Source organism: Hyposmocoma kahamanoa, unplaced genomic scaffold, assembly GCF_003589595.1.
Source record: "Hyposmocoma kahamanoa isolate Upper Pololo Valley unplaced genomic scaffold, ASM358959v1 99702, whole genome shotgun sequence".
NCBI lineage: Eukaryota > Metazoa > Arthropoda > Insecta > Lepidoptera > Cosmopterigidae > Hyposmocoma > Hyposmocoma kahamanoa.
The window spans coordinates 1,594,460-1,622,256 of NW_020656001.1; the positions used below are offsets into that span (position 1 = coordinate 1,594,460).

At 36.7% G+C, this 27,797-nt stretch overlaps 1 protein-coding gene across 7 annotated transcripts in view; it reads right to left on the bottom strand.

The window, feature by feature from the left end:
- Positions 1 to 587: 587 nt before the first annotated feature.
- The window catches only part of LOC113239234 (protein Jumonji), a 34,197-nt gene continuing 6,987 nt past the window's right edge, over positions 588 to 27,797 (bottom strand). For 2 of the 7 annotated variants that reach the window (XM_026476150.1, XM_026476145.1), the window contains 19 exons: positions 26,267 to 26,290; positions 26,093 to 26,158; positions 24,383 to 24,448; positions 22,803 to 22,886; positions 22,634 to 22,690; positions 21,918 to 21,977; positions 19,680 to 19,730; positions 19,283 to 19,605; positions 18,881 to 19,192; positions 18,578 to 18,814; positions 14,310 to 14,378; positions 12,849 to 12,969; positions 11,418 to 11,644; positions 10,572 to 10,766; positions 10,152 to 10,318; positions 6,356 to 6,647; positions 3,663 to 3,839; positions 2,483 to 2,605; positions 588 to 890 (listed from right to left, as the gene is read on the bottom strand). In XM_026476150.1, the coding sequence (XP_026331935.1) occupies positions 714 to 890; positions 2,483 to 2,605; positions 3,663 to 3,839; positions 6,356 to 6,647; positions 10,152 to 10,318; positions 10,572 to 10,766; positions 11,418 to 11,644; positions 12,849 to 12,969; positions 14,310 to 14,378; positions 18,578 to 18,814; positions 18,881 to 19,192; positions 19,283 to 19,605; positions 19,680 to 19,730; positions 21,918 to 21,977; positions 22,634 to 22,690; positions 22,803 to 22,886; positions 24,383 to 24,448; positions 26,093 to 26,158; positions 26,267 to 26,290 (2,828 nt within the window). In that variant the 3' untranslated portion in view covers positions 588 to 713. The remainder of the gene's footprint in view (positions 891 to 2,482; positions 2,606 to 3,662; positions 3,840 to 6,355; positions 6,648 to 10,151; positions 10,319 to 10,571; positions 10,767 to 11,417; positions 11,645 to 12,848; positions 12,970 to 14,309; positions 14,379 to 18,577; positions 18,815 to 18,880; positions 19,193 to 19,282; positions 19,606 to 19,679; positions 19,731 to 21,917; positions 21,978 to 22,633; positions 22,691 to 22,802; positions 22,887 to 24,382; positions 24,449 to 26,092; positions 26,159 to 26,266; positions 26,291 to 27,797) is intronic. The other 5 variants (XM_026476151.1, XM_026476149.1, XM_026476146.1 and 2 more) reach the window with 4 other exon arrangements.

Consider the following 27,797-nt stretch of genomic DNA (forward strand, 5'->3'; position numbering starts at 1 on the left):
TTGATTTCGGATTTACCCAAACTGTCCCATTAAAAAAAAAATACTTTATATATGTGAGAACGAGAATCCGGCCTAAAATGTACGATACCAACCAATTAATAAAGAGGTTTGATGGGTATACATCAAACCATCAAACAATAAGTACGGAATGTACAGGCATAATCGTATATGAATATATACGAAAAAACAATTAAATATATCAGACTTATAATTTTATTAAACAAAAATCGAACACAGAAAAAATTAACTTCGATGCGGTTGGATTCGAACCAATGTCTCCCAGCAAACAGTGTCAGACGGCTGCTAACTAAACTACGGAACGTACCAATGGACCCTACAAACTTTCCATGGATTTGTAGTAATCTTTATTTTGTCTTTTAATGACTTTTTTCAGTTTCATTAAAATAAACGAAAAAAACTTAATTACAATTATTAAAGTGACATCTCTAACATATAGCTACTTCTCTCATCGTAGCTGTAAAGGTACTACCCTGAGTGAAGAAAAATCTTTCATAGACTTCTCACAGGTGGCTTAAAGGCGACCGTGCCAGAGGTTTACTGGGAGGCGTTGGTTGGAATTAAACCGGATCGAAATGCTAAGTGTTCTATTTTTATTTAATAAATTATAATAAACTTGTGGAGTAACTAAAAAAATTGAATGTCATGTTGGTGAAACATCCATCCATCCGAACGCACATTCAATAAAAACTTAATTACACTTGTTGAAGGCGTCTCTGGAAACTCGACAATATTTCCTCGAGTTGTGTGTCTGAGAAGAATTGTATGAATTGCACATGGGCCATGTCGACGTTCTTATATTTCGGAATCTCCAGAAGACCCAAGGCGTGTGTTGTGCACAGTGCCATTTTCTTCCCAGTAATGCCCGTCACCTGCAAGTAATTCGTTCTATTTATAACATACATTTGTAATCCTTTATATATTTCGTTGTTGTTGAGACAGAGATATATTTATTTGTAAGCATACACGGTAAATACAGTTTACATATTTAAGATTCACTTATACTTTAGCGTGTTGCGCCAGTAACTGACATACAAATATTAATAGCAAATATTATACGTTGTTCGCATTTATTCTTCAAGTCATATTACATTATATAATTAAAATCGTGTCGTATTAAATTAAATATATATATATACATTTTAATTGAATAATATAATTAAAGAGAAATTATGATTTAGTACAAAGATGAACGCATGTCAAAGTAATAAATATGTAGTGAGTCACAGGCTGCAAAATTCAAATGTCAAAAACTCGTTTACATTATAAAAACAATTTGTCACAAGCAATTGAAACGTAAGTAAGAAAGTATTTTCTTAAATCTAGACGTAGGTAACATTGTTATATCGTCAGGTAAACAAATACACTATATAGTTTTACGCACATGTTATAGCAATTAGGCCAAACGATAGGAATATCATGTTAAAAAACGAAAATTTTTTGAACTATGTTTTTTGACAAAAATACTCATCTCGAATATACATATAAGGAAGGAAGGGACAATATTCTTAGTTTTTTAATTAAGGGTTTGCAACTATCTCGCATTTATATGAGAAGACAAATCTACTCTCAAAACTAAGTGTGTTCAAGTGTGTTCAAACAGTCAATAGCTAACGAATATTCACAAGCAAAACCCACACACTCAAAATTAAGATCTAAATTAACCTACACTTAAATATACTTTTACCTACAATTAGAATTTTAAATACAATTATACGATTAAGAAATAGATCTCGTTTCGCTGATATTGTTGATAACTCAATTTTGCTAAAAATAAAAATGCCAATGACGTTAGTTATGATTATATATAATAGTACGGTAAATAAGAAATCACTAACGAGGACCTATTAGTATTTTTGTATTTTTTACCGTCCGTGATACAAACAAAGTCTTTCTTTGCGAGGAAATAAATACAATGTTTATTTCTAGTATGAATAAGTAAGATTCACAACACAACAATTATATATATATTATTATAATAATTGTGCAAATGGCGAGTTTTTTTATCAACATATGGTCAGCTAGATATTCTTCAACAGATAATAAATACAACACGAACTAAAATGTTGTAAAAAGCAAAAGCGCATACAGCCATGATAAGATTTGCTAAATTTTTATATAGTAATTGAAATCAAATAAATGTTATGTTATGTTATGTATAATGTAGTATTATTTAAGTAGTATGTGGGTGAATTGCAATTAAATTGTGTTTAGATAACATTTTAAACCAACGTTTTAATTTTGAACTTTAAGTAACCTCCTAGCTTGAACATGTAAGGAAGTATGTCGTGCTACAAATTTAAAAAATTTCCTTACCGACTATGGCTGTAATGGGAAGAGAAAAATCCGGAGGGTTTTATTTGGGGCATTACAGTCAAGTTAGCTACCAATCAACAATACTGTTTAAGAGCGAGTGCGATGAAAAATTCTTTCGTGCGTTTGTTTGTTTGCTGAAATTACTTACCTTCGCGATGTACAGTGGTGTGCGGCAAATTTGGCAGTCATCGAGATCGCGCACGTTCCATGCGTGCTTCTTGCCTCTTTTTGGTCGCCTGAGCTGACTTTCGCTCTCAAGTGGAAGAATGACCTGTGATAACAATAGATATTTAATATTGGTTGTTGGTTGTAATAAGGCATCGAGTATATAACCAGGAATAGAGACGAAATGTCATTTAATTTGTTTGAAAACTATTCTGCCAAATCATTACTATCACAACTACGCTCCGATTGGCCAGCCCGAATTCGAAACAATTGACAGGTGCCGTTTCACTTCAAATCAACCAGTTTAACTTAAGCTTTGCTATAATGGACGATAATTGCATAATGACATATTTAATTACTGATGAAATGTGATTCCGTTTGTTTTGCAATTAGATGTTTTGCTGTTTTTCCCCACACCACCAAATGGAACAGCCCCCATTGTTAGAGATATTATTTTTATTGCAATAAATACAGAATATTTTTGGAATATACGGAGACGTACACACAGGTCAGTTGTTGGCGCTGTACTATTTCAACTTTCTAATTTGTGATTTCAGCGCAAACGAGAGTTGATATTTAAAATTGATATACGGCCCATTCGCCTGATGAGTTGCCAGTGATGGATGGCCCTTATTTCGACTCTGTTTCTGGTTATATACTCGATGTAAAAAAGAATCGTTATTTGTATGAAATAAAATGTAAATAATAATAATCTCGAAATATAAAGTCGAAGTAGGTATACAACCTTCGGTAAAACGTGTAAAGTTCCAAACCCGCGTTTAGCCAGGGTGGCGGGCTATGGCCTAAACTCTCGCTTGAGAGGAAACCCGTGCCCAGAAGTGAGACGTACAAATGGGTTGATGGAGAATAATTTGTTGTTACTCAAAAAGTGTCTCACGTCACATGGCATTTTTCTACGACACCGAGTGACGGGACGAATAAGTCGTGCCCCTGGCGGAAAGCGACACGCCTGTCCATAACAGTTGCAGTGTCACCCTGAGACATACGTTCACAAGTCCCTTCAAAGCTGGAAGACAGTAACGCTCACATTACGGCTTGACGGCAGAAATAGGTAAGGCGGCAGTACTTTCCTGGACGAACTCTTTCACAAGAATCTCTACTGCTACTTCAGTTTTCGCTAAAAAGAGATAATTGGCACTGACCGGGGTGAGTCCTTTCCTGTAGAGCGCTGGTCGGTTGCTCATCTCCATTTGTAAAATGGTGCTCAAGCTTGCGTGGACGAGCTGCAGCACGGACATCGGTAACGGTTGATTCTTCGACAACGCTATCAACAATTGTTCTAACGAGAACGCCGTCGGTTCGCAGCTCTCGCGCAGCTCCTAGAAACAGATGCACTTTGAACTTTTGACTTAATGTATTTGGCACATTCTAATCATGATGGAATTTTCGATAGCCCGAAAAATCGGTGAAAGTTATTCCTTAAATCGCTTATTTTTATATCTACACCTTTATTTATTAATACAAAGATCGAAAACTTGGAACGAATCAGCAGACCTCACGAATTTTTCTATGTGCTTGTTGTCGTATCTTTGTATTTGGTTTTTCAACGACTTTTTAGCTTTTATTTATATCATTAACAGTCTAGTCAATGAACGTCAGGAACTGTTTTTTACGAAACGATGCCCTTTGAAGTCTGAAAACCTCAGACCCTGGTGTGTCGCAACTACCTAATGGAATAGAAAAACTAGTTTAAAAGCTGAGTTACCAAGCACCAATTAGAAGTTATCTTACTATCATTCAAATACTTTTGTCGCTGCAATTTGTTATCAGGCCCTGGAAAAAATGTGATTCCAAAATTATCACAAATATGACTATTTTCGAGAAAATTCGCTATTCCGACCGATCGTACCACGTCGTGAAGTTCGTATCAAACTTGACAACACGGCATGCGTTCAGTTCGTCAGTGCGGTGCCTCACCGGTAAGAAATTGTGTTGCGATCAGTGACGCTGTTCCCTGTTCCCTGGTGAGTGGTTCAAACAATAATCAACCTCAGATCGTTGGTATTTTTAGTATAGACATAATAGTCATTTACCGCTTTTGTGCCTAAAGCTATTAGACAGTAAGTAAAGTGGTGGATTGTCAAGGTCTAACCGATTAACAGTTGAAATCTCAGTCCCCTGTTCACGTATGCGGTTGGTGACTGAGAACCAGACACAGACTAACGCATTTTCAAGCTTAAAGTCACTGGATTTTCGAAAAGGTGACCCCGTCAGACTGACTAAAACGTATTTTACAATTAGTAAATTGTCGTTTTAGTTAAGTACTTTTGTTGCTGTGTAATATTACTAAAGTGTAAGTAAATTCAGACTGAAAAGTTAATGACGTATCGACCGTGAACTGGCAACCGGTACCATCTCAATTTTGACAAGTTTACACGATGAAGAAATAAATTGTTTGTGTCATTTATATAGCATCTGGTTTATTAAATAAAAATATGTAGCGTGTGTGATTTTTATTCCACAAATCCCCACTGCGTAGCAAGTACTACGTTAGTGGGGATTAGTGGAATAAAATTTAATAAAAGGTCAAGATCCCCACTAGTGGGAATTTCGTAGTGGGGTTATGTGGAATATACCGAAATTTTGCATGTTTTCAGATATAACTATAAAAATTAATGATTTCATTGTTATTTATTTCGTTTTATGTACTCCTGACTATTTTATCAGTCAGGGCACCACGGATCACTTTTTTTTTTCAAATGGTCATAATACACATCTTTTTGTTTTTTACAGTCCTTCTTAACAATGTATTACGAACATGCAAGGCTAATACGAGGACAAATTACGGGCTAGAATTTTGTCAAAATGCTTCCATCGTGATTAGAACTACGCATTTATACGAAATGCGGTAATGAGTAATTCGCTAATAGCAATGTTAGATTTGTGGTGTTTTCGTGGAGAAAATTGGAAAAACGTTGTTTAATAGTTTGTGATTTTGTTTGAAGTTAACACATGACAAACAAGTTTTTTGAATAATATATGAGAATACAAATTTTGATTACAGAATACGAAGTACTATCTAGCCAGTATTTCAACAAGATTCACCCGCACACAGATGTTCCAAATCTTGCTCTAATAATAATAAACTTCACAAAAAGAATACAAAAATAATCTCAGTACAGAGTACTAAAAAAAACCGACCTCAAAAGTCATTTATCGCAAGTTTGCCACTCTTAGAATACTAAGGTAACTCCTTTCCAACAAAAAAAGAGTCATCAAAATCGGTTCAAAAAGAGTTATCGCGTAACATACATACAAAGAAAAACATACAGTCGAATAGAGAGCCTCTTCCTTTTTTGAAGTCCGTTAATAATTCAAGTAATTTTCAAGCGATTTTAGAATGTTAAGTAACTATCATTATTGACATAGCATTGTTGGTAGGTCAATGGTCACAAGGAACAAACACAAAGAAAAAAGATCCAAAATCAAAGATATGTAACAAACGAATAGAGAAGTTCTTCTGACTCGATCTGTAACTCAGTCGGTAGAGCTGTTGCCCTACATTGGCATATAGACGCAGGCTCGAGTCCTGACACATCAAAGGAATGTTTTACTGTGTTCAATCTTTGTATCCATAATTATAACAAACAAATGGAGTAATGTCACAAAAAATAAATGAATATCATGATAGTAAAACATAATAATAACAATGCACACACTCGTACTTCCGGACTAGGGAAATCCTGTATCACGGGTGCCACGTTCACACACATAGACAATAAAAAATTACACGAGAGAAATACAAATAGGTCATACAAATATTTCTCCTATAGGTAACCGTTCAGCCACGGAGGCAGTTAACATTCGATAATAGCAATAATAAGTAGCTACTCACTTGGAATACTTGGTTGACTGACTTCAGCCACTCGTAGGTGGCAAAGTACACGCTTTCTGACACTACTAATGTAGTGCAAATGGAACACGAGTAAGCTTGCGGAAACACGACGATGTACTCTCCGGGATTCTGCACAACATGCGAAAGCGACACGTTGTGTTCCAGCAGCAGTTTCGGCGGGATCATTGTTATGTCAGACGGCAGCCAGACCGACTTGTTCTGACACAGGATCGGGCACAATTCCTCAACAGCTTTACGGAAGAATTCGCTCTGATCGGCGGGGATCCCGTACCTACATATTATGGGACATTCATAATTTGTTCATAGAAATATATTTTATAAAATAGTAATATTTACATAGATTTTATAAAACAGTTATGTGTACACTATGTATGTATACAGGCTGTCCCAGCACTCAACGTCAAAGGGGCGCCGGGCGAGAGGTCACATCAAGTGTTCAAAGGTTAAACAAATATTTTTAACAAAAAAGTTTATTAAACAATTACGTATTTAAATTACAATATAGATAGTTACTTAATTATCCAATGTGATGGATGACTAAAATAAATGTGTTTATTTTGACGAATATAAAAAGCAACTTGCAAGATTTTTAAAAATTTGTCATTTGTCGTTGGGTTATTTCGAGATAAGAGTATGTTGTAGTTTGTTCAAGAGGCTTGAGTTTTGAGAATAAATCCGTTACAGACTTAACATATTTCTCATAACAATAGTAAAACAACTGGACAACGAGCTTAGTTATGTTGCTCATGACGAATACATTATAGAACAGGCCTTTCAAATGCTGAGTTTCATAAAAATAAACATTAAAAGCTTCAAAAATACGAAGACGCTAATTTCTCTATACAACTGCCTTGTCCATAGTGGCTTTGACTTTCCAAGCGTCGTATGGAACCACTTGAACACGTACAAAAAATATTTACACGGTATCTAGCTTTTAGCCCCGGCTTTAGTTACAAAAATAAATACCAGAGACGACTGGAATATTTCAAACTTAATACACTGTCAAGTCGGCGAGACATAAATGACCAGGTTTTTCTCTACAAGCTGCCGCGGGGACCTGGATTGTTTGGAAATATTATCGAGAATCGCACGTACTGTTCCACGTTTCAACTCAAGGAGGCAACTTAGCAAACCTTTTCACGTGCTCCTCTCCAGGCACAATAGCCTGAATAGTCGTGCAGATCTTGACATAATATATTTTGACAGTTTGCCCCGTCAGATATTGATAGGTACATAGTCGATGTTTTTAAAAAAACAATGACGAAATCATTGTTAAAAGAATTCAATGTCATAGTTACAAGTTTGAATAAAATAAAATAATTAAGTATTTTCAAATTGTACTAAATGTGTAAGTCTGAAAATAATATAATATTTAGGAAATTAAAATGACTAATTATAGTCTGGCTTTTTTGAAAATGGAGTAACATGACATTTGCAGAGTTGCAAACTATGTAAAAAACAGGTTGGGTTGAAAACTGATTGAGGGTTTGGGGGTGCAAGGTCAATATAGAATTGTTATAGAATTATTTGATGCCATATATTTGCTATTACTTACTATGTGTAGTAATGAATATTTATTGGTGGTTCTGCCGAGGAGAATGCTCCGCAGCACAACCACATTGACTGAAAGTTGACGACAAAACTAATGACATAGATATTTTTTAAATAGTACTAGAATTTTATAGAAATGTTATAGATATTTTTGAAAAAATAAAAATTTATTTAACCTTTATTTAACCCGAAGTATGACGCCACTGGTTTCGGTTTCCACAGACTGTCTAATTAAGGAAAAAACACTCTGTATATATACATCTGTACGTATCGATTTATGGACAAAGCCATTCCCTGCCTTTTGTGGTAACACCTAAACTAACCTAAACTCGAAACTTAAATTATCTTTATTTCATGGATAAGCAAATTGCCTTTGAAATTGTCATAGATTTAACCCTAGTACTCATTCGTATTGCAGATTTCCCTGAGAACAATGAATAAGAAACTCGAAAAGTTGCTGTTTGTAAATAAACATTTATCACTTACAATATTTGTATTAAGGTTCTAGACAACCTGCAAGAGTTAAACGGATCACTGCCATGGATTTTTGACATACAGGTACGCAGAAGCAGTAATGCTGCTAGTACCTTTAGTGTAAAATTTTTCTTGCTCTGTACTTTTCAACCTTGTGAATAGCAAATTTTGAATATCATTCAGAATCTTATCGTCGATGCGTATAGACATTGCCCTATAGTTGACAATGTAAAGATTACTGTCAAGAATCCTCAGGTGATTTTCCGAATCCGAGAAACGACGGTCCTAAATATCGCAGGGACCATTTTATGTCTAGGTGTATAACCGATATTTGTATTTTCTCGGATTGGAATCGGAATTAGTGCACAAGCGACATCCGAAGTTTGTCCGATTTTCTAGATATGTATACATATACGTGGAGTGCCCTATAAGTTTCCGGAATGAATAAGAAAAAAATACTATAAATGGTCAGAAATAAATTTATTGTTTCTCAAAATATTCTCCGTTAGCGTTAATGCACTTTTTCATACGAATTAACTAATTTTGAAAACATTTACGCCACTCCTCCGTGACAATCTCTGAAACATATTTTTCATACTCTTCGCCAGCCTCTTCAGGTGATGAAAATCGTTGACCGCGTAACTGGTTCTTCATTTTTGGAAATAAAAGTCACAAGGTGTCAGGTCGGGACTGTACGCGGGATGGCTGATCATAAGGTCAACGTTATTCACCTTCAAAAATTCATTTGTCTGTCTGGCTGGGGAGAAGTGGCATTATCGTGGTGCAAGATGATACTGCGTTTACTGTTATTTTTACGGAGTTTGTCAATAACTTCCGGCAAACAAATGGTCGTGTACCAATCACTATTCACGGTACAACGATTCTCCAAAGCAACAGTAGCCACGTGTCCAGTTTTATTTAAAAAAAGAAGCAATCATCCGCTTAAAGGCATTTTGCACGCTCGCCACTTTGGGTGGTTTCGGCTCATCTCGAAAGACCCATACGCTCGATTGCTGCTTGGTTTTGGGATCGTAACTATAAATCCATGTTTCGTCGCCTGTTACTATGTCCCACACCAAATTTGACGCCCCGTCGGTGAATCTGGTAAGCATGGCATTGCACCAAGTGACGCGATCACTTTTTTATGCCTCAGTCAAATTGTGTGGGATACACAGAGAGCACAGCTTTTTCTAACTCAAATGTTTCTTTAGTATTGATTGTATTTCACTCATGCCTATGCTTAAAGATGCCCGTATCTCATGGTATGTCACATACCTGTCTGTTTTGATCATACGGCACAGCATCGATGTTTTTGTTGTTCACAGCAGTGGACGGGCGACCATCACGAAATTCGTCACTGAGATTCACACGACAGCGTTTGTATTCTGCAAACCAGCTATAAATAGTCGTCTTGCATGGTGCTTCATCGCCAAAAGCAGTTTGAAGCCGTGGGAAGCTCCGCTAAGCTGTTAAATTACACTGAAAGTCGTGGAAAACCAGACTACGAAAATTTTCACGAGTTAAATTCATAGTGATGTAGACAACCAATTTCTAAAATGATACCACAATATAAAAACATGTGACAGTCAGATGGAACAAACTGTATTCTACAGCCAAAGAGTTTCCATTCCAGGTTCCATTCCACTTTTTAAATATTGTTTATGTAAGTGGCCAGTTCCGGAAACTTATAGTGAGCCCTATGTAATCGGATGCGGTACGTAAACGCGCTAAAAGGTTACAATATATTCACCAGATCTTAGAGGATCCCTCGTGCATGTATTCCATCCATGGTAGGCCGTGCGGATCGCGGTGCCAGCAGCTAGTGGCGAATACCATCCCAAAATGCAATGTTGGAACTGTCACGCCCAGCACGTCGCCAAGTGCAGGCAGTACGTTGCCCGGATTGTTGCTCAGCATCTGTTCAGAAATTAGACCAGAGTTATCGTTCATACGCGATGTATGCTTTTGCTTTGATTGGCCAATCTTTAAAAATCAAGGCAATCCACCGCATAAAGTAATACTGGGAAACTTTAGGTGTAGACAACACTTGATCTAATATCATAACTAACCAAAAATAGTAAATATAGTCAACCTTGTGCAATGTCTCAAACCAATTGAGGTTAGGATAAAGAAGGCCGTCAAGAAGTAGTGTTTACATACAAGACAATACCTTTAGGTTCCATGGGTGTTTGCTGCAAGGGTCTTTGCTCTTGCTGAAGCCGTAGGCTTCGGGCCCGGTATCGATAGACGCCGCGTGAACAACCACGTGCTCTCTACCGAGCAGCACGTGGTCCCAATATGCTTTTTCCACTTCTTCTGTCGTGGCGCCGTTCGGGAAATGCATGTTCATTCCGTGCTTCGCCACCTATAAAAACATTATTACATTGATGTGGCCCGTACGGCAATCCTCGTAACTTATTTATAATCTTCACAATTTGTTTTTCGTCACCACTTATTTTGCTCATGAGAATTTTTTCAAAAACTTGGAAGGGCCTATATACTGAGAAACCAGCACTGCTTCAGTTGGCGTTCAGCTCATTAAAGGTTTTTAAGTTTTTTTTTTAACAAATACGATTTTACGACTGAAGCTTTTAATATTTGGACATTATGAGGATGAGACTTTTAGAAACTTTTTTTATTAAAACAAGCGCACATTTGATCTCCAGCTCACCTAATGGAAAATGAGGATGAGGTCGACGATGGAGCATACTCATTTAAATAATGCCTATTCACTCTCACCTTGAAAAGGGCCCAAGTTAAAAAAAAAGTTATATCGTTCGAAAAACAAGTCTGAAGACAGGGAATTGCACACCGTAGCCGTTCGCCATAAAATTGTGGAAGCGAAACGTTTAGTGCGAATTCTTGAAGTATCTACAACATAAAGGTTGTTTACAACCCAGCCTCGGTAAAGGCGAAACTAAATCGTGCAATTCCCTCCCACGTGATACATCTTGTAGAATACCTTCATATTTCGGAGAACATTCGTGCTTTAGAGCTAATACCACAAAAATCTTACTTTTTTGAAGGAGGCAAAATCCATTTTGCGACCAGGGGTGACGCAGTCTTCGGCCTCCTTCAAGACCTTGGATAACAAGTCATTCTCCTCTTCCTCATCCTCCGACGAGTCCGACTCGCCGAGAAGCTTTTTTTGAGCGTGCAATGGATTCATAGCCCATTTCCGCATCTTATTGTACTTCGCATTCCATCGTTTCTCTACCAATCCCATCAGTTGTTCCCGCTCCACTGCAAGATGTAAGAGAAAAAATAATTATTATTATTTCATTAATGGTCGCCACTAAGACTTGGTCCAATGTCAGTTTCGATGTATGTTGTCACGGACGCCTCTCAGCTTTCGGATCATTGTTGCTTTGGAGTGGCCATGTGGATCCCAAGTTTAAAACCATTCTTATACTCCAGGCAAAGAGCGTTTATCAATATTTCTTTTATTATATATGGCGGCCACTAGGCTTGTGCCAGCGTCAGTTTTATGACAAAATTATGGCGATCATTGTTAGTGAATAAAAAAAGTATTTTCCCAAAGAGCGTTTCGCGTGCGTATTTGAATTTTCAAAACTGACAACACAAACGGCCGTCCACTGCACTCTAGACCTCTAAACTAGCAACACAGACGCATAACGTATTGTCAGTTTTTTATTAAATAAAAATAGTGTTGCTTAACAGATCGACATCAATGATGAGTCATCGTCAACGCTTCTTTCACACTAATACCTGCTGCAGTGAGTTGATAGACAACTGAACCAAACACAATAAATATGGCAACATTATTTATGCAATGTGATATCACTAGTTATCTCTTTGTCCAGCTAATTAAAAATCCGACTTGCATATAGTCTAATAAACAAATGCCTTAAAAAAACTCAAATTTTAGAAATTATTTCAATAACACTTACAGATTAACAAACTTTAAGAAATAAAGTTTGTTTATCTGTAATAAAACTCTACAAACTTAACTATGTCCATGGTTTCCTGCTTGCGTAGCATTACACTATTATATCCACACTTAGCTGTAAAATTCAAATTCGCGGTAAAACTGCCATTTTGAAATTTTGTCATGAACATTTTGTTTTGCTATACTGCTCGCGCACTTTTCGCTGACGCTGTCGCTGCACTGGAGTCAGATACCCGAGTTCCTAGTATTTGGTTAGCTTATATTTATCACTATTAATCACTATACGTTGATATTATGAGTTACGAATTTAAGTTTCCTTTTAAGACAAATTCGAAAATCCTGAAAAACCCGGGTTCCAAAATGGACGGTTACTCAATTTTATCGATAACCAATAACCGATTTGCATGCTCTAATGGGAACTTAGCTTTATCAACTGAGATAAATATGTCATGGGAAAGTTTATCACATATCGCATGCGGTATAACACCATGCTACGGCTGTTATGCTTTCTTAAAAGTATTTAGTGATAGTACTTACATTTGGATGCGGTGTCAAAAGGTAGTAAATATTTAACGTATATATTTTCCAGTTTAGTCTTGCATTTTTCCGGCAAGCACATAGCTTCGGCTACACGGCTCCAACGCCGTTTTTGTTCCACCTAAATAAAGAAAAATAAAAATCAGCATATCGTTTACTAACAACAAATAACAGTAACTTGTGACGCCCAATATATAGCACTGGGCTTGAGATTTCTGGTAGTACGTATTTGAAAAACTGTTTTTTAATTGACTCTGGTCTGGGTATTCTGGGTAGTGCTCCGGTGTAAATTTCGTTGCTCTGGTACTCATAGTTTGCAATTAGATAACTAGTGCGGTTCTCAGACATATTATTATGTACAATAGATTCTCGCTTCTACCATAAACCTAAACGATAAATTTTGTTATAATTATTAATACAATGATTGGACACTCCGAAAAAATCCTTTGATCCTGATTTGACGTTTTCTAGCAAACCGTGCCAGACGCTATGCCAACTAAACCAGGTAGCCAATCAGCGGACCTTTGGAATCTTTCTACGTGCTTGTTATCGGATCTTTGTATCTGATTCTTAACGACTTTTTAGCCGTAGCGCCATCTATGAGAAATCTATGAAAGTATTTCGTTTCATAAATTTTGTTTTTATAATGGGGTTTTCACAATGCCTTTGTGGTGGTGCTCGGCGCTGCATTTGCGCTGGCAACAACACGCCTCAGCAATCCAACCCGTTAACGGTCAAAAGAATTGAGATTATTCCGGTGGAGTCTACAATAGCCGCACGGTGGGTCCAAATTGATAATTCTTGGACATAGGAATAACTTGTGGAGTATCGAGCTAATTTTTTTTTTATATGATAGATAATAACATTCCTAACAACTTTTATTCTTGTATAATTTCTTGAAAAGTTGATAGTTTCAGAGAATAAATAATTTTTTTTTTATGGAGAAACATACATTTTATTTTTTATCTCAAAATATACGAAAAGTAATGTGCGGGGGTTACTTACAGTATAGTTCCAATCATTTTCTATGTAGAAAAAAATAATATGTATATTTTTCCATACAAAAAAAATCCCTGAAACTACCAACTTTTCAAGAAATTATACAAGAATAAAAGTGATTAGGAATGTTATTTATCTATCATATAAAAAAAATTTGCTCGATACTCCACAAGTTATTCCTATGTCCAAGAATTATCAGTTTGGACCCACTGTGCGGCGTGTTGGTGATCACATCTGCCAATACAAGATACTTCTGATTTTGTCGAGTAGGTGTTCACGAGACAGTGAACGAGAACGGTGACGTCCACAGAAATATCCTCGACTTCGATCGATTATTGATATTATCATCAATTTTAGACTCTCGCTTCTCTCAAGGGTATCATAGATTGATATTGAATTTTTAAATGAACTTGTTCAATTGTTTTTCATTAATGATAAATAAATAAATAGAATTTAATTTACCTGTTCCAAACCCCCAAATGATTGTACTACGTGATAGAATTTGTGTAAGTTGATTTCTATGCCGTCCACCTGAAAAATAGCAGCTATATTAGTGGAAATAATCATAATTTCGAGTAAACGTCAACTCTAGTTTAGTATTTTATGCAATGGTTGCATAATGAGGGATTCTTAAAATCGAGTACCTTACCGGCCTAAGTAATAGTTACGAGATTTTAAGACCTACTTATGTAATGATTGCATACAATACTTTTTCTACGAATAAATAAAATAAAGAAACATAACCAATATTTAATGTATATTTTGTAAACAATCCATAACAATAAACTTAAAAGAAAGTAAACAAACGCTACAAAATTAAAACCAAAGAGCTAAAATGTAACAATTTTTTTATAAAGGATTAAAAAATACGACGCTCTTTTTTTGAAACTCATTTTAGTTCTGTGTACAGAACGTTCCAGTGTGACGAGTACCATAGACAATACCTGTTAAAAAAGTAAAACTGTTAAAACTGTAAAAAGGTCAAACGTCCCCTTAGATTTAGTATACAGGCTGTATATTTGAAAGTGGGACATACTTATAGAGTGCGTTATATTCCTGATTCTCAACCCAAAGAAATAATAAACTAATGAACTTAAACTTTACAAAAAATATTTTTTAATTTTTTTTTATCGACTACTACTTCAGCACAACATTCGTTATCGAAATCTATGCACATCACTATTATTGCTCCGACGCAGCGGCGAAAAGCAAAGCACAGGTCGGGGGTGACAACGCGGGCGCATAACCGAAATTGCTCAGTCCACGCGCGACCTTGATCTAACGAAGACACGTAAATTATTTGTCCTTCCGCTCGCCCGATCGCCGCAAAATGGGTATTTATTCTAACGTGGAATTCACTGAGATGGTGCGACTTTACGCAATAAGTGGTGATAGTTTGAGGCAAGCTATTGAAATGTTCCCAAATCGGAGTTTACGCGGAGGAGGTGAACAGTGTTTCGACACTGTTGCGTTGCGTGAGAGGATTATCTCAGCATTTTATACTGTGAGACAAAATGTGTTTGTGTTGTACAATTTAAAACAAAATTTACTATGCCGTGCTAGACTATGCATTGTGGAAAACGGTGGACATTTTGAACACTTGCTCCGTACCACGTAAGTGTAAATAAACTGTAAAGAACTAAAAAATCAATCATTGTAATTAATTTGATTTCACATTTTTAACTACGCCAAAAACCTCAATTCTTATTAAATGATAACTACTTACTAAAACATTTCGATGATAGTTCAAGTAAAAAACAATTAACATAACCTAAAACGTAAATGTGAAATCATTGTTATTGTTGCTGTCTCACTCGGCGCTCGCTTGGTAGCACTCCCATTGCACTCGAAATTAAGCGTAAAGGGAATCGGTTTATTCCTATCTACACTTCAAAACACATTTGTTGATTAATTTTTTGTTCTATCCCATATCCTAATTTTATTTTAGTCTATGTTAAGTTGTAACATGATTTACTATGACATGTATGAATATGTCTCACTTTCAAATATACAGCCTGTATAGGTATCCTATATACTAAATCTATGAATATACCTAATTATTTTAATTAAATGTTACATTTCATGGTCTTCCTTTTATTTAAGATGCTATGTTATTTAGGACAAAACAATTCTTATGATTAAGGCTTTCGCACAGTATAATAAAATTTACAGGTTTTTTTCACATTTGTCGGGTTCGATTCCCGGTTCAGATGGACGATTATTTAAAAATCTTCGAAAGCAGATCGAATAGTTTTTAAAATCAAAATGTAGTCTTCTTTCAGTAAAATTTTGTATCTGCGGTGTTTAAGGTACTTTCACTCCGTGTGGCATAGCTGTGCGACGCCCTATATACAGGTGGAAATTTGTAATGCCATTTGGAAAGAAAGTACATTAAATACTGGAGATAGAAATTTTTACTTAAAGGAAACATTCCTTTATTTTTAAAAAGAAATAATACTGCATTCAAAGATTTTCGGAAATTGCTAGCCACACGCGCGAATCGAACCCGCTAAAATCTTTAAAAAATGCACCTTGTACTTTTATTAAATCAATCGATAGGGTCAATTATGACAATGAAATCTCTCTTACAAACCATGTAATCTGGAGTTATAAATTCAACGGGTCAAGTTAAAGCACTATTACTCAAAGGTCCATCAGATTACTTGTATAATTAACGTTGACGTCATTTATCCATTAAAATGACGAAGTACTATTTAGATAAAAAGATTGCAATTTGTACATGTTTGCAATGCAGACTCTTTGGTCAGTGACATGAGGTAATTTAAATATGGAATGTTTCATTTGAAAATGGATTGTCTTTTGTTATTTCCATTTGATTGTTTTTACATATCCTTTCTAAGTACTGATAGTTTTCCTATAAATAAATAAATTTCATATTTGTCTCATCGTAAAAATGGCATATCAAGAACAATTTGATTTAATGGAAGCTTATTTTTTAAATAACAAAAATGTGAATTTAGCTAATAATTAACCCTATCGATCGATGCAATAAAAGTGCAGGGTGCGTTTCTTTTTTTTTTCAGATTAAAGCGGGTTCGGTTCCCGCGTGTTGTTTCGAAAATCTATGAATGCAGTTTTATTTCTTTTAAAAAATAAAGGAATGTTTTCTTTAAGTAAAATTTTATATCTCCAGTATTTAGATTACAAATTTCCACCCGGTATAAGCAGGCGGCAGTATCACTGAACATCCAAAATTTTGCAAAAAGGTGTCTTGATTACGGTGAATGATTATGAAATAGAATTGAAATGTTGAACAATTCTGAATTTGAGGGACTTTTGTTCGAAGAATATTCCACCTCAAAGGGCACTTTCCGGTAACCGATTTCAATAAAACTTGGCGAATAGATGTAAGTAATGCCACGAACTTTTGAGGTCGGTTTTTTAGTACTCTGTACTGATCGTTATTTAAACACTGAGTGACCGCTACAATTTTACATCCAATGGCGCGTGAAACGACCCGGTATGCAACACGAGTCCACGCGAGATTATGAGAATGTGTGCGTCCGTCACACATACACGGAGGTCAAATGGTGACTTATATGCATGTTTTTAATAAAAAACAGGCCACGCTGTTTGTATGTAGTAATACCGTGCCAGAATTGTATTTAGAATTAATGTGAACAACACACATAGGTTTGCTTGTTAGTGATTCAACACAACGTCGCAATGCAACGTTTTTGCGTAGCCATCTATTGTCACAAGATTGAACTATATAAGTAGGTACAGTTGTAATGAGCAGTCATCAGAATTGAGGCAATTAATTTCCTTAAAACATTAACGTTTTTTTAGTGTGGACATACTCATTTCCTGATATGACCAAAAAATCCCGGTATTCATATTACTTTATTTTGCAAACATTCCAAAATATAGGTTGTCTCAGATTTATTTCAGTATTTAAAGTACATTAGCACAACTGTAACATTATTTTTGTAGGACTATAATTTGTAGCAAATACTTAATAGGAAATAATATTTTCTCGCCAATGTACTCAAATTTCAATAAATTATACGCATATATTAAAACATAATCAGTTCCGAAAAGTCCCGGGACTTGCACAAGGGAATGTCCACATTATTCTTTAGTTTAGGTAAATTAAGTCACTCAATTCTGATCACTGGTAATTACAGTAGTATTACAATTGTGATATCAGGCAACAGTGCAATGTAACTTTGGAAAATTAAGCATTAATCATAACATCACCCGATACACGACCACACTGACACCGTTTGCATAGATGCACAATATTATTTATTTCAGTTGCAATATAAATGCTACTCATAGTGAATAATCTATATTGCTATGTTTGCGTTATTTAAAGATTAAAATTGTTTATTTACACTGCGTAATACCTATGTGCTCTAGTTTACGCGTGTCGGTCGCAGCAATCTTCGGAAGAGATGTGCGAGTGCTCGTGTGGGGTGAGTGAGTGGTGCAAGTGATGATAATATCACACTGTAATGCAATGTGATGGTAATAGCGTGTGTGTATAGTGATTCATATAATAAGTAACACATCTATCTCATTTTTAGTCTGTGTGATGCAAGTGATGGTAATATCACACTGTATCGCAAAGTGAGTGATGCTTATAATTAACGTGGCCTATACAAATATGTATTTAGTGTATATATATTATTTTCGAGGCACTGTTTTGCGCATGTCTACTAAATGGTTGAAAGCTTTGAAGGCATTACTGTATGTACACAACTTACCAGCGGCCCTCGGCTGTACAAGACTTTTTGCGAGGCCAAATAGGCTTTCATAACGGCATATTCGCGTGATGCGGGACCCCAGCGATTGTACATTCGTGCGGGGTGCTGGTTCGTCACTTTAAAGTTCATGTCCTCTGACAGGTGACACTTCGGTTTGAAAGTTTTCGGTGCCACTATTTTGCATATACCGTATTTCTCTGCTGCCGGCAATATTTTTGTGAAAAATACTATCGGATCCTATAAAAAAAAAAACATTAGTACGAGTCATATCATAATTTAAGCAATTTTGCATCTGATACTTACATTAAATTCCTCTTCTGTCAAGTGGAACGTAGGTGCCTCTACCATTTGACTGGTGGTTGGCTGTTTCATTGATTTCTTTTTTTCCTCCTGCGTTATTTGTATCAACGGGCTCTGGAACTTTGATCTTCTAGCAGCCAGTCTCTCAGAAGCTGATCCCCTCGATGTTGACGGCTTAGGAGAAGCAGCTCTCCTCGGTGTCGGCTTCTTTTTCTTCTTCTGAGCAGGTTTAGTTTTTGGCGCCGTGCTCAATTGCTGGAGCAATTGGTTAAAATCATCCTCGTTCTCTTCTAAAGAGTGCTCTTGGGCGGGCGCCTGCGAACGTGGCATAAGACAAGCCTTTAAGATTTCATTTCTGCTTAGTGTGACCTCAACCACATGCTCGGGAAACATTTCCAAATATACTTTGTTTTGCTCCTCTTCAGAGTTGGTGTCGACGCTGGAACCCTGCGCACGCGCTTTTCGCCGCTTGCTTTGTGAATGGAATGGTGTAACCCTCGACGAGTCGTCAGTTTGAGCGTCGAATTCATAAACGTCGGTGCTGTTCTGCTGCTGCCGTGCTCGTGATACCTCGTGCCGGTCGTGTATTTTGGCAATGACGGTGCACTTGGCACATGTCTTGCATAGCTTATTTTTGGTCTCCTCAGTAGCGTTGATGGCGTCGCTTACATTGTTAATATTCACTGAGGAGCACAAATTGGATTGCATTGTAGGCTTCACACGAGCTGCTGTAAAAAAAATGCTGTTGCTGTGATACTTCGACACAACCGAAAATTATAATTCTCAAATAAACTGTACATACCTTTAGAGGATCGCGACGTGGAAGGCACGGCAGTCTTCGGTTTAGAAGGTCCTAAAATCAACAAAACAAGTATGTGAGTGGTAAAGCTCTTAAGATAAATATGTAGTTTTGATAAATACGGTAAAATAACGGATATATAAGTAGGACAGTACTTTTAGAAGACATGCCTTCCAAGTTAATGTCATTATTTCGGGATTTCTTGTTAACTGTAACAGACATAATTATTCATTTTGAAATTATGTCGGGTTCTCGCAATATTACTATTTGCAATAGATTCAACACTATAAGACATTTCAAATAGGACACAAAATAGAACTTGCCAGCTTTTAAGACGTTTGTTGATTGACTCGATCGTATATTATGGCCTTATTTTCAAAAACTTGAATACGCAAAGTAATTACTTGCAAACCCAGAACAGCTATTTTTGGTTATTATTACAATTAAAAATATGGTAGCCATGACGCACTTGCTACATATACATACTAAAATGGCGCCTAATATTTACAATAATTTTCCAAAAATACTGGGGTCTAAGATAATTCTTGGCGTATTAGGTAGTTTTGAAGGGACAAAGAACTACGAAATTAAAGCGGCGCAGAAAAAAAGAATATATGTAGATATAGATAAAAGGTAGATGATATGTTACAAAGTGCCTTAAGGCCGGCGCAGAGTGACGTCGCGGCATGGCACGGCACGGCAAAGGATTTTATTTTTGATCAAGTTATTTTTATCCTTATTTCATCGAGGTTAGAATTCATATTACTTTATTTCGATACAATTATACCGCGGCACGTTGTGGCATGCCGCAGGACGCCGCGGTATGCCGCGGCACATCGTAGCATGCCGTTTCATTCCACAGACGTCCCGCAAGTCACGTCGGTCACAGAATTATGACAATTAAACTAATTGAAATAAGGTTTGAGAGCAAAACTAGTTGAAAATTAGTGGCTGGCCTTGCTGCGGGACGCCACGATGTGCCGCGGCATGCCGCAACGCGCTTCGGCATGCCGCGACGCGCTTCGACATGCCGCGGCATGCCGTAGGCCGGCCTTTAAACGTGGCATGGTAAAAATTGGCTAATGAGCTGTCTTGCGTTGCACTATTAAGTTGCCGAATGTCAAGAACGTCACAGACAATCGGTCAAGATAAAAACGAGATGCTTGTTGAGTTATGCAAATTATACAAACAAGGCTTGTAAAATGCAAGGAATCACATATCATGCGTAAATATTATTTTAATACTTACTATATTAATAATTTTGATAATATTTTTCGCAATGTGGGACAAAAACGAGAGTGGCGGTCAAAGAATAAAAAATTAAGCGGTGTGTCAGACCAGACAATGTAAAACTTGAACGTAATGCTAATGTTGCTGTAAGTTTCACGATTCGTGACTGGGTTCGATATTTCTATTTATAAAGTAATTTGCTCAGATGCCTTTGAAAATTGGCACGTGGGTTTCTCCGTGGGTGTTTGATAATAATTCGCGGTCAAAATATATTTTTCGTCATTTCTTAATATGATTGCCATGCAAGCGTTTTTTGGCAGCAAAAATGTTCTAATCCGTCTGAAAATCGGCACGCTTCAATCCTTAATTTAGATAAAAATTCCGTTTCCGCCGTTTCTCGATATAGCCACCAATTAAGCGTTTTTTTTTTCGATATAAATGGCTTCAATTTGCTTTGATCGGGCTGAAAATTGGCAGGTAAACATTTCTAGGATTGCGTGATAATAATTTGCGATTAAAACATGTTTTTACGATTTTTAAATATGGCCGCCGTTCATGAGCTATTTCCATTTTTTACACTAAAGTCAAAAGTAGCGAAGCCATTTGCCGAGGACCAGCCGAGAGCGAAGCTCGAAGCGTTCTCACGCCACCGTACGTAGGTAATTGGTAGCAGTGGTTAGGTTAGTACTGCTACCTTACCTATTTCTAACGCCAATGTCAGCATTACTGTGTTCCGATTTAGAAGGGTAAGGGTGCTAGAGAAATTACAGGCACATGGGACTTGTCAACTTATGTCTCAGGGTGACGGGCGCAGTGGTAGTGCCCCTCAGATCTTTGCATTTTAAAGCTCTGAGAGGCACTGTAATTGTTACGGACAGGCCTGTAGCTTACCATCAGGCCCACGACTTGTTACACTTGTTGTCACTTGATGTTATAAAAAAAATGTATGGACACTGTATTACAGTAGTACAAGATCTCACAACTGTTAAAAATGTAATGTAAATAACATACTTATAGCGCAGCTTTGTTGTATCCCCACCATCTCTCTGAAAGATTCCTTTTTCTTGGAAGCTATGCCAAACAGGATAGAATTATTTTAGAGAAAAATATATTATAATAGTAATACCAGATAATCATACCAATTTTCTGGTCTCATACTAGGGAATGTCCCGTGCTCTGAGTGTCAGAACAACGATAACCCTTAGGGCAACACTCTCATCAGAAACAACTTTAAAATGTTCGTTTCTTAAATTAGCCCAAGTCGGGAATTGAACCCGTAACCTCCTCATAAAGCGCCGATAATACTAACCGCTGTGCCACCGAAGAGCATAAACATAAACACAGCCTAAACACCGTAATTTAAACCCGATCACGTACCGTAGGCCGACCCCGAGCCCGACCCCACCGTCTGTGGGGTACAGGAAAGAAAGACACCTTGAAAAGACGTATGTACACATTGAGTGTGTACCATTTGGAGAAAGTTTATAAAATACTTATTAGTAAAGTTCTAAACAAACAATTTGTAAAACCAATGTTTGTATTAGTAACAAGATAAAACGAAATTTAAATAACAATATAGGCTCTCTCAGTTCTCACAGAGGGGCCAGTCAGATATACAAAAGTATTAAGTATGTATGTAGCATTCGAAAAGTTTAGTGAAATTATCGTCTTTAATCACAGATCGGTTAAGTGCCCTTAAAAAAAATGCAAATAAACAAAAAAATTACCTTTAGAGATTCTTGGTTTTGAGGATGATGGTCCGGGAACCGCCGGAAGAGAGGATTCTAAAATCAAAAAGTTTGTGAGTGGTAAAGCTCTCGAGTTAAAAGTGTATTTGTGATAAATTTCGTAAATCAATAAGACACTATGAATTACGTATGAGTAGGTAGCCCGTACCTGACGAAGTCAACGGCTCAGAAACAGTTTCAGAGTGCATGATATCTGAAGCCGTCCCGCTATTATTTTGCTGTACGTGGTCAACTGTAACAAACAAATTGTTATAGGGTAATTGCGATACAATTCGTCGGTACTTCATAACCGATAAAAATAACTCTGTAAGCGTAATAAAGCACTTGGGAATGAGCTAGATAATATTTTGTAGCAGTAGAGCTCCTTGTGAAAAAGTTCGTCTAAGGAAGTGCTGCCATTTAGGTAAAATGGCAGCACTTCCCTAGACGAACTTCTTCTTCTTCTTCAACTTCTGCTGCCAAGCAGTAATGTGAGCATTACTGCGTTCCAGTTTTGAAGGGTAAGGGTGCTGGTGAAATTACAGAGACGTGGGACTTGTCAACTTGTATTTCAGGGTGACGGGCGCAGTGGGAGTGCCCGAGATCTTTGCGATTTAAAGCTCTTAGTGGCACTGCAACTGTTACGGACAGGCGTGTCGCTTAACACCAGGCGCATGACTTAGTCATCCCGTTACTGGGTATCATAAAAAAATCCGGAAATTGCAATTGTTGGAGTATCTGTACCATAACTACCGGTACACCCATGATTTTGGCATTAGAAAACAAAACATGGTCAGTCAAGTGTTCATTTCTGTATAATTCAATCTCATACTATAACCGATGCTGTTGAAACGCTGCATGACACCGTCCAACGCACCACGCAATACATTACAAAAAACAGAAAACGATTAACCGACTGCTCTTTGTTTACGGAATCCCTTATGACCATACCACTACTACCGGTAAATACTAATGTGGTAGGAACCAACAGTGTACTTGTTCAATAGTACCTGACTATGACAAAATGACAGCGGCGAATGTGCACACCAAGCCGCAGCCGACTGGTACTCAAGCTTCACTGCACGCTATCTTGTGATACTTCGTCTCAACTCTCTCTCATCAATGTCATTCTTTTAAAAAACTGGAAACGTTTGTGTTGGCAACTAGCGCTACTCTACTGCTACTATTTATCTAGATTAAAGCAAACTCTCCACATTTTTTTATACTATGGATTAGAGTGTAATAGTGTCTAATATGGATTAACTTATAAGTGATTTCCATATTAGTGATTTCGTTCGCGTCCAGGACTAAGTATGAGAAGTGAGAAGACTCAGTGAATAGTCTATGTTTTGTGTCCTATACCAGAAGCTAGTGCGAAGGTCTGATAAAAATGTTCCCCACTATGTGCCACCCTACGTTATAAGCTAATCCATATTAGAAACGTGATAATAACACTAGTGAAAAGATTAATGCAAGTAATAAAAACATATATATAAATATATATGAAAAACATTAAAGGTACTCAAAACTCCATTAATAAATAAAACTGGTTAAATTATTTTTTACATTATGAAGGTGAATACCTTTGTCAAACAAGAAATACTGGTATATGCATTGATAACATGAAAATACTGGTTTTGTACCACGCGGCAGACTCTATCGGATATTTCTTTAAAATTTGTTTTATTGAATATATGATTATTTTCATAATGGAAATTTTTCCATAACACAACACTAGGTATGACCTACCCTTGGACGTCGACGGCTGGGAAAATAGCACCGGGCAGTTGGCTTCTTTCTGTACTTCCTCGACATCTAGACAAAACAGAAATATGGATTATGCTGGCAAGAATAGAGTGTAATCACACTGCTTGTAATAAATTGGGCACTATAAAACAAAACACAGATACGAATCACGCGATTGTAGCGAGATAGAAAACTTCCATGGCCGGTTATACGCTGCAGATGTTCCTCGTACCCTACACCAGAACTACGATCCTAGAGCCGCCCTGATGTGCCGCAATACCATACGACCTACCAGATATCAGCCGAGACAAGATTGTATTGGCTCTAAAACAGCTCAAAAATGGAAAAGCCCTCGGTGAAGACGGAGTTACTTCAGAGCTTCTGAAATTCGGAGGAGTTCCGGTCATTAAGAAACTAGAGAACCTGTTTAACTCCGTCATTGAATGTGGGAGAACTCCTGAAACCTGGAACAGGAGTATTGTAGTTTTCTTTTACAAAAAAGGAGATAAATCTTCACTTAAAAACTACCCATCTCACTCCTGAGCCACGTATATAAGTCTCGCCAGAAGACTTGACGAGCTTCAGCCTCCGGAGCAGGCCGGGTTTCGACGGGGATACGGCACCCTACACGCACACAGTGAGGCACATTATACAGAAGTCAGAATAGTATAATCGGCCCCTGTCACTAGCCTTTGTGGACTATGAGAACGCTTTTGATTCCGTCGAAAACTGGGCTGTCTTGGAATACTTGCAGCGATGCCAAGTGGACTATCGTTGAATCGAAGCGCTGAGATGTCTGTATAATGCCGCCACTACGAGTGTCCAAGTACAGGACCAGCAGTCTAAACCCATCCAATTGCGCAGAGGTATGTCATATCCCCGAAACTGTTCACAGCCGCATTGGAGGATATGTTTAAGACGCTGGATTGGAAAAGTATGTGCGTTAACATAAACGGCGTGTACATCTCACACTTACGATTTGCAGATGACACAGTCCTAATGACGGAGTCGCTGGAGGCGCTACAACAGATGCTGGACGGTCCAGCGTCCGCTTCACGACGTATTGGACTTGGACAAGACCAAAGTCACGATCAATGATCACATTGATCCGAGACCCATAGTCGTAAATGGCTACCTTCTTGAAGTTGTTTCCGAATACATTTACCTCGGGCAGATTCTGCAGTTAGGTAGACACAATTTCGAGAAGGAAGCCAGGAGGAGGATGATGATGGCGGATTAGTTTATAACATAGGGTGGCACATAGTGGGGAACATTTTTATCAGACCTTCGCACTAGCTTCTGGTATTATAGGACACAAAACATAGACTATTCACTGAGTCCTCTCACTTCTCATACTGAACCCGGGACGCCAACGAAATCACTAGCAGAAGCTACTTGAAAATAACACTAGTAAAAAGATAAATGCAAGTATTAAAAAAACATGTTGCATGAAAAATATTAAAAGTACTCAAAACTCCATTACTCAGGCTGGTTTCTGTACAACATGGAATAAAACTGGTTTTTTTAAATTATGAACGTGAAAATACCTGTGCCAAACAAGAAATACTGGTTTATGAAATGGTAACATGAAAATACCGGTTTTATAACACGCGTCAGGCTCTATCGGGTCTTTGTTAAAAATTTGTTTTATAGAATATATGATTATTTTCATAATGGAAAATTTTCCATGACCCAATACTAGGTATGACCTACCCTTGGACGTCGACGGCTGGGAAAATGGCACCGGGCAGTCGGCTTCTTTCTGTACTTCCTCGTCATCTAGAAAAAAAATATGGATAATGCCGGCAAGAACAGAGTGTAATCACACTACTTGTAATAAATTGGGCACTATAAAACAAACACAGATAGGAATCAATGTTTATTTACCGTCATCATACCGCAGAACACAATCTGAAACAATAAAAAAACGAAGTGAAGCGTTAACATATTGACTATCACACAATTTTTTTCACAACCCTATGAAACAGTTTGCCTAACTGCTTAACAACGGTCTGAAAAAAATGTACAGAAGGGTTTGTGCACATTAATGTAAAAATGAACCTAGAAAAGTTTTGCAGAAGACTTTTAGCTTTATGGGAACAATTTCAAGTTAAGATTCTTCGTATCAACATCGAAAATTGACCAAAAATAACTTTATATTTTTTTTTTATTAAACTAAAACGGTTATGTGAAAGACAAAAATACTTTATTTGTTGAAACTATAATTGTATCCCTTCATTTCAAAATTTACAATAAATTTTCAAAATGGCGTCCTGGTAAAGAAATGCATAAACAACAACGTTCGGCCTTAAAAAGTTCCAACGTAAATTTCCAAATGCTTGACGGTCCTCTCTAATAGTTCGCACAGCTATGACGGTTCTTTCTCTTAAATATTATTCTGTTAATGCCTGGCATAAACAATGTTTTTAAAATAGCCCCAAGTGAAATATGTTACTTAATCAAATTCTACGCCTATTATATTTAATTACATAATTACCTTGACTATTCACAATGAACCCATCGTGAATACTAAAGGTAGTTTTTGCATTAATGTGCACAAACTCACCAATTCATTTTTTTTAACCGTATGAGCCGAATTCAAGATATATGAAAGAAATAAACAAAAACTGTCTTCACAATGTCTTAGATTTTATGAACAACCCTAAATTTCACACATATTCTAAAAACAGCGATAATTTCTGTACTACTAAGGATAACCCCATTCGAATTTTTTTTTTCATTCGGTCTGAGACACCCTGTATAAGAACATGAATGATTTTGGGTTCCTCATACATATCAATTTTAAACGGGCTGCAGATTTTGTTTGGGGCAAAAAATGTAATAGCTTTCATGTTCATGGAATATTTATACGAAAAGCAAAATTATTACATTAAAAATAATCCAGGATGATTCCTGTGACAGTTCATAAAAATCTACACAATATAACCTTGTAACGTGCAACAATTACAATTTACATAAACTATTCATAAACCCCGCTTCTAAATAGTGGATGATGGAAAAATTTCCAATTTGAAAAAAATATATTTTTCAAAAAAATAAATATTCCGAACATTCATTTTTCAGATAAATGTTTTCCGAGTAAATTTTCCCACATTTTTCCACATTTGACAGATGACACCTGTCAAATGTTGAAGATACTAACAAAATATAAACTTCTTTTTACCTATGATTTTCCTTTTTCGCTGTTAAGTAAGTAAGTATATATATAGTACTGGACACAATAAGTTTAAATCACGTTTTGTTCTAACTTATTTACAATTTTATATACACGTAGCTATACAATTTTATTTTATAATTCATGCTAAATAAAACTTTAAAAGAAATTTCTAAACAAACAACATAATATGAGCCTTGGAATTATATTTTTCCAACATTCCCATTTTTCCAACTACTTAAA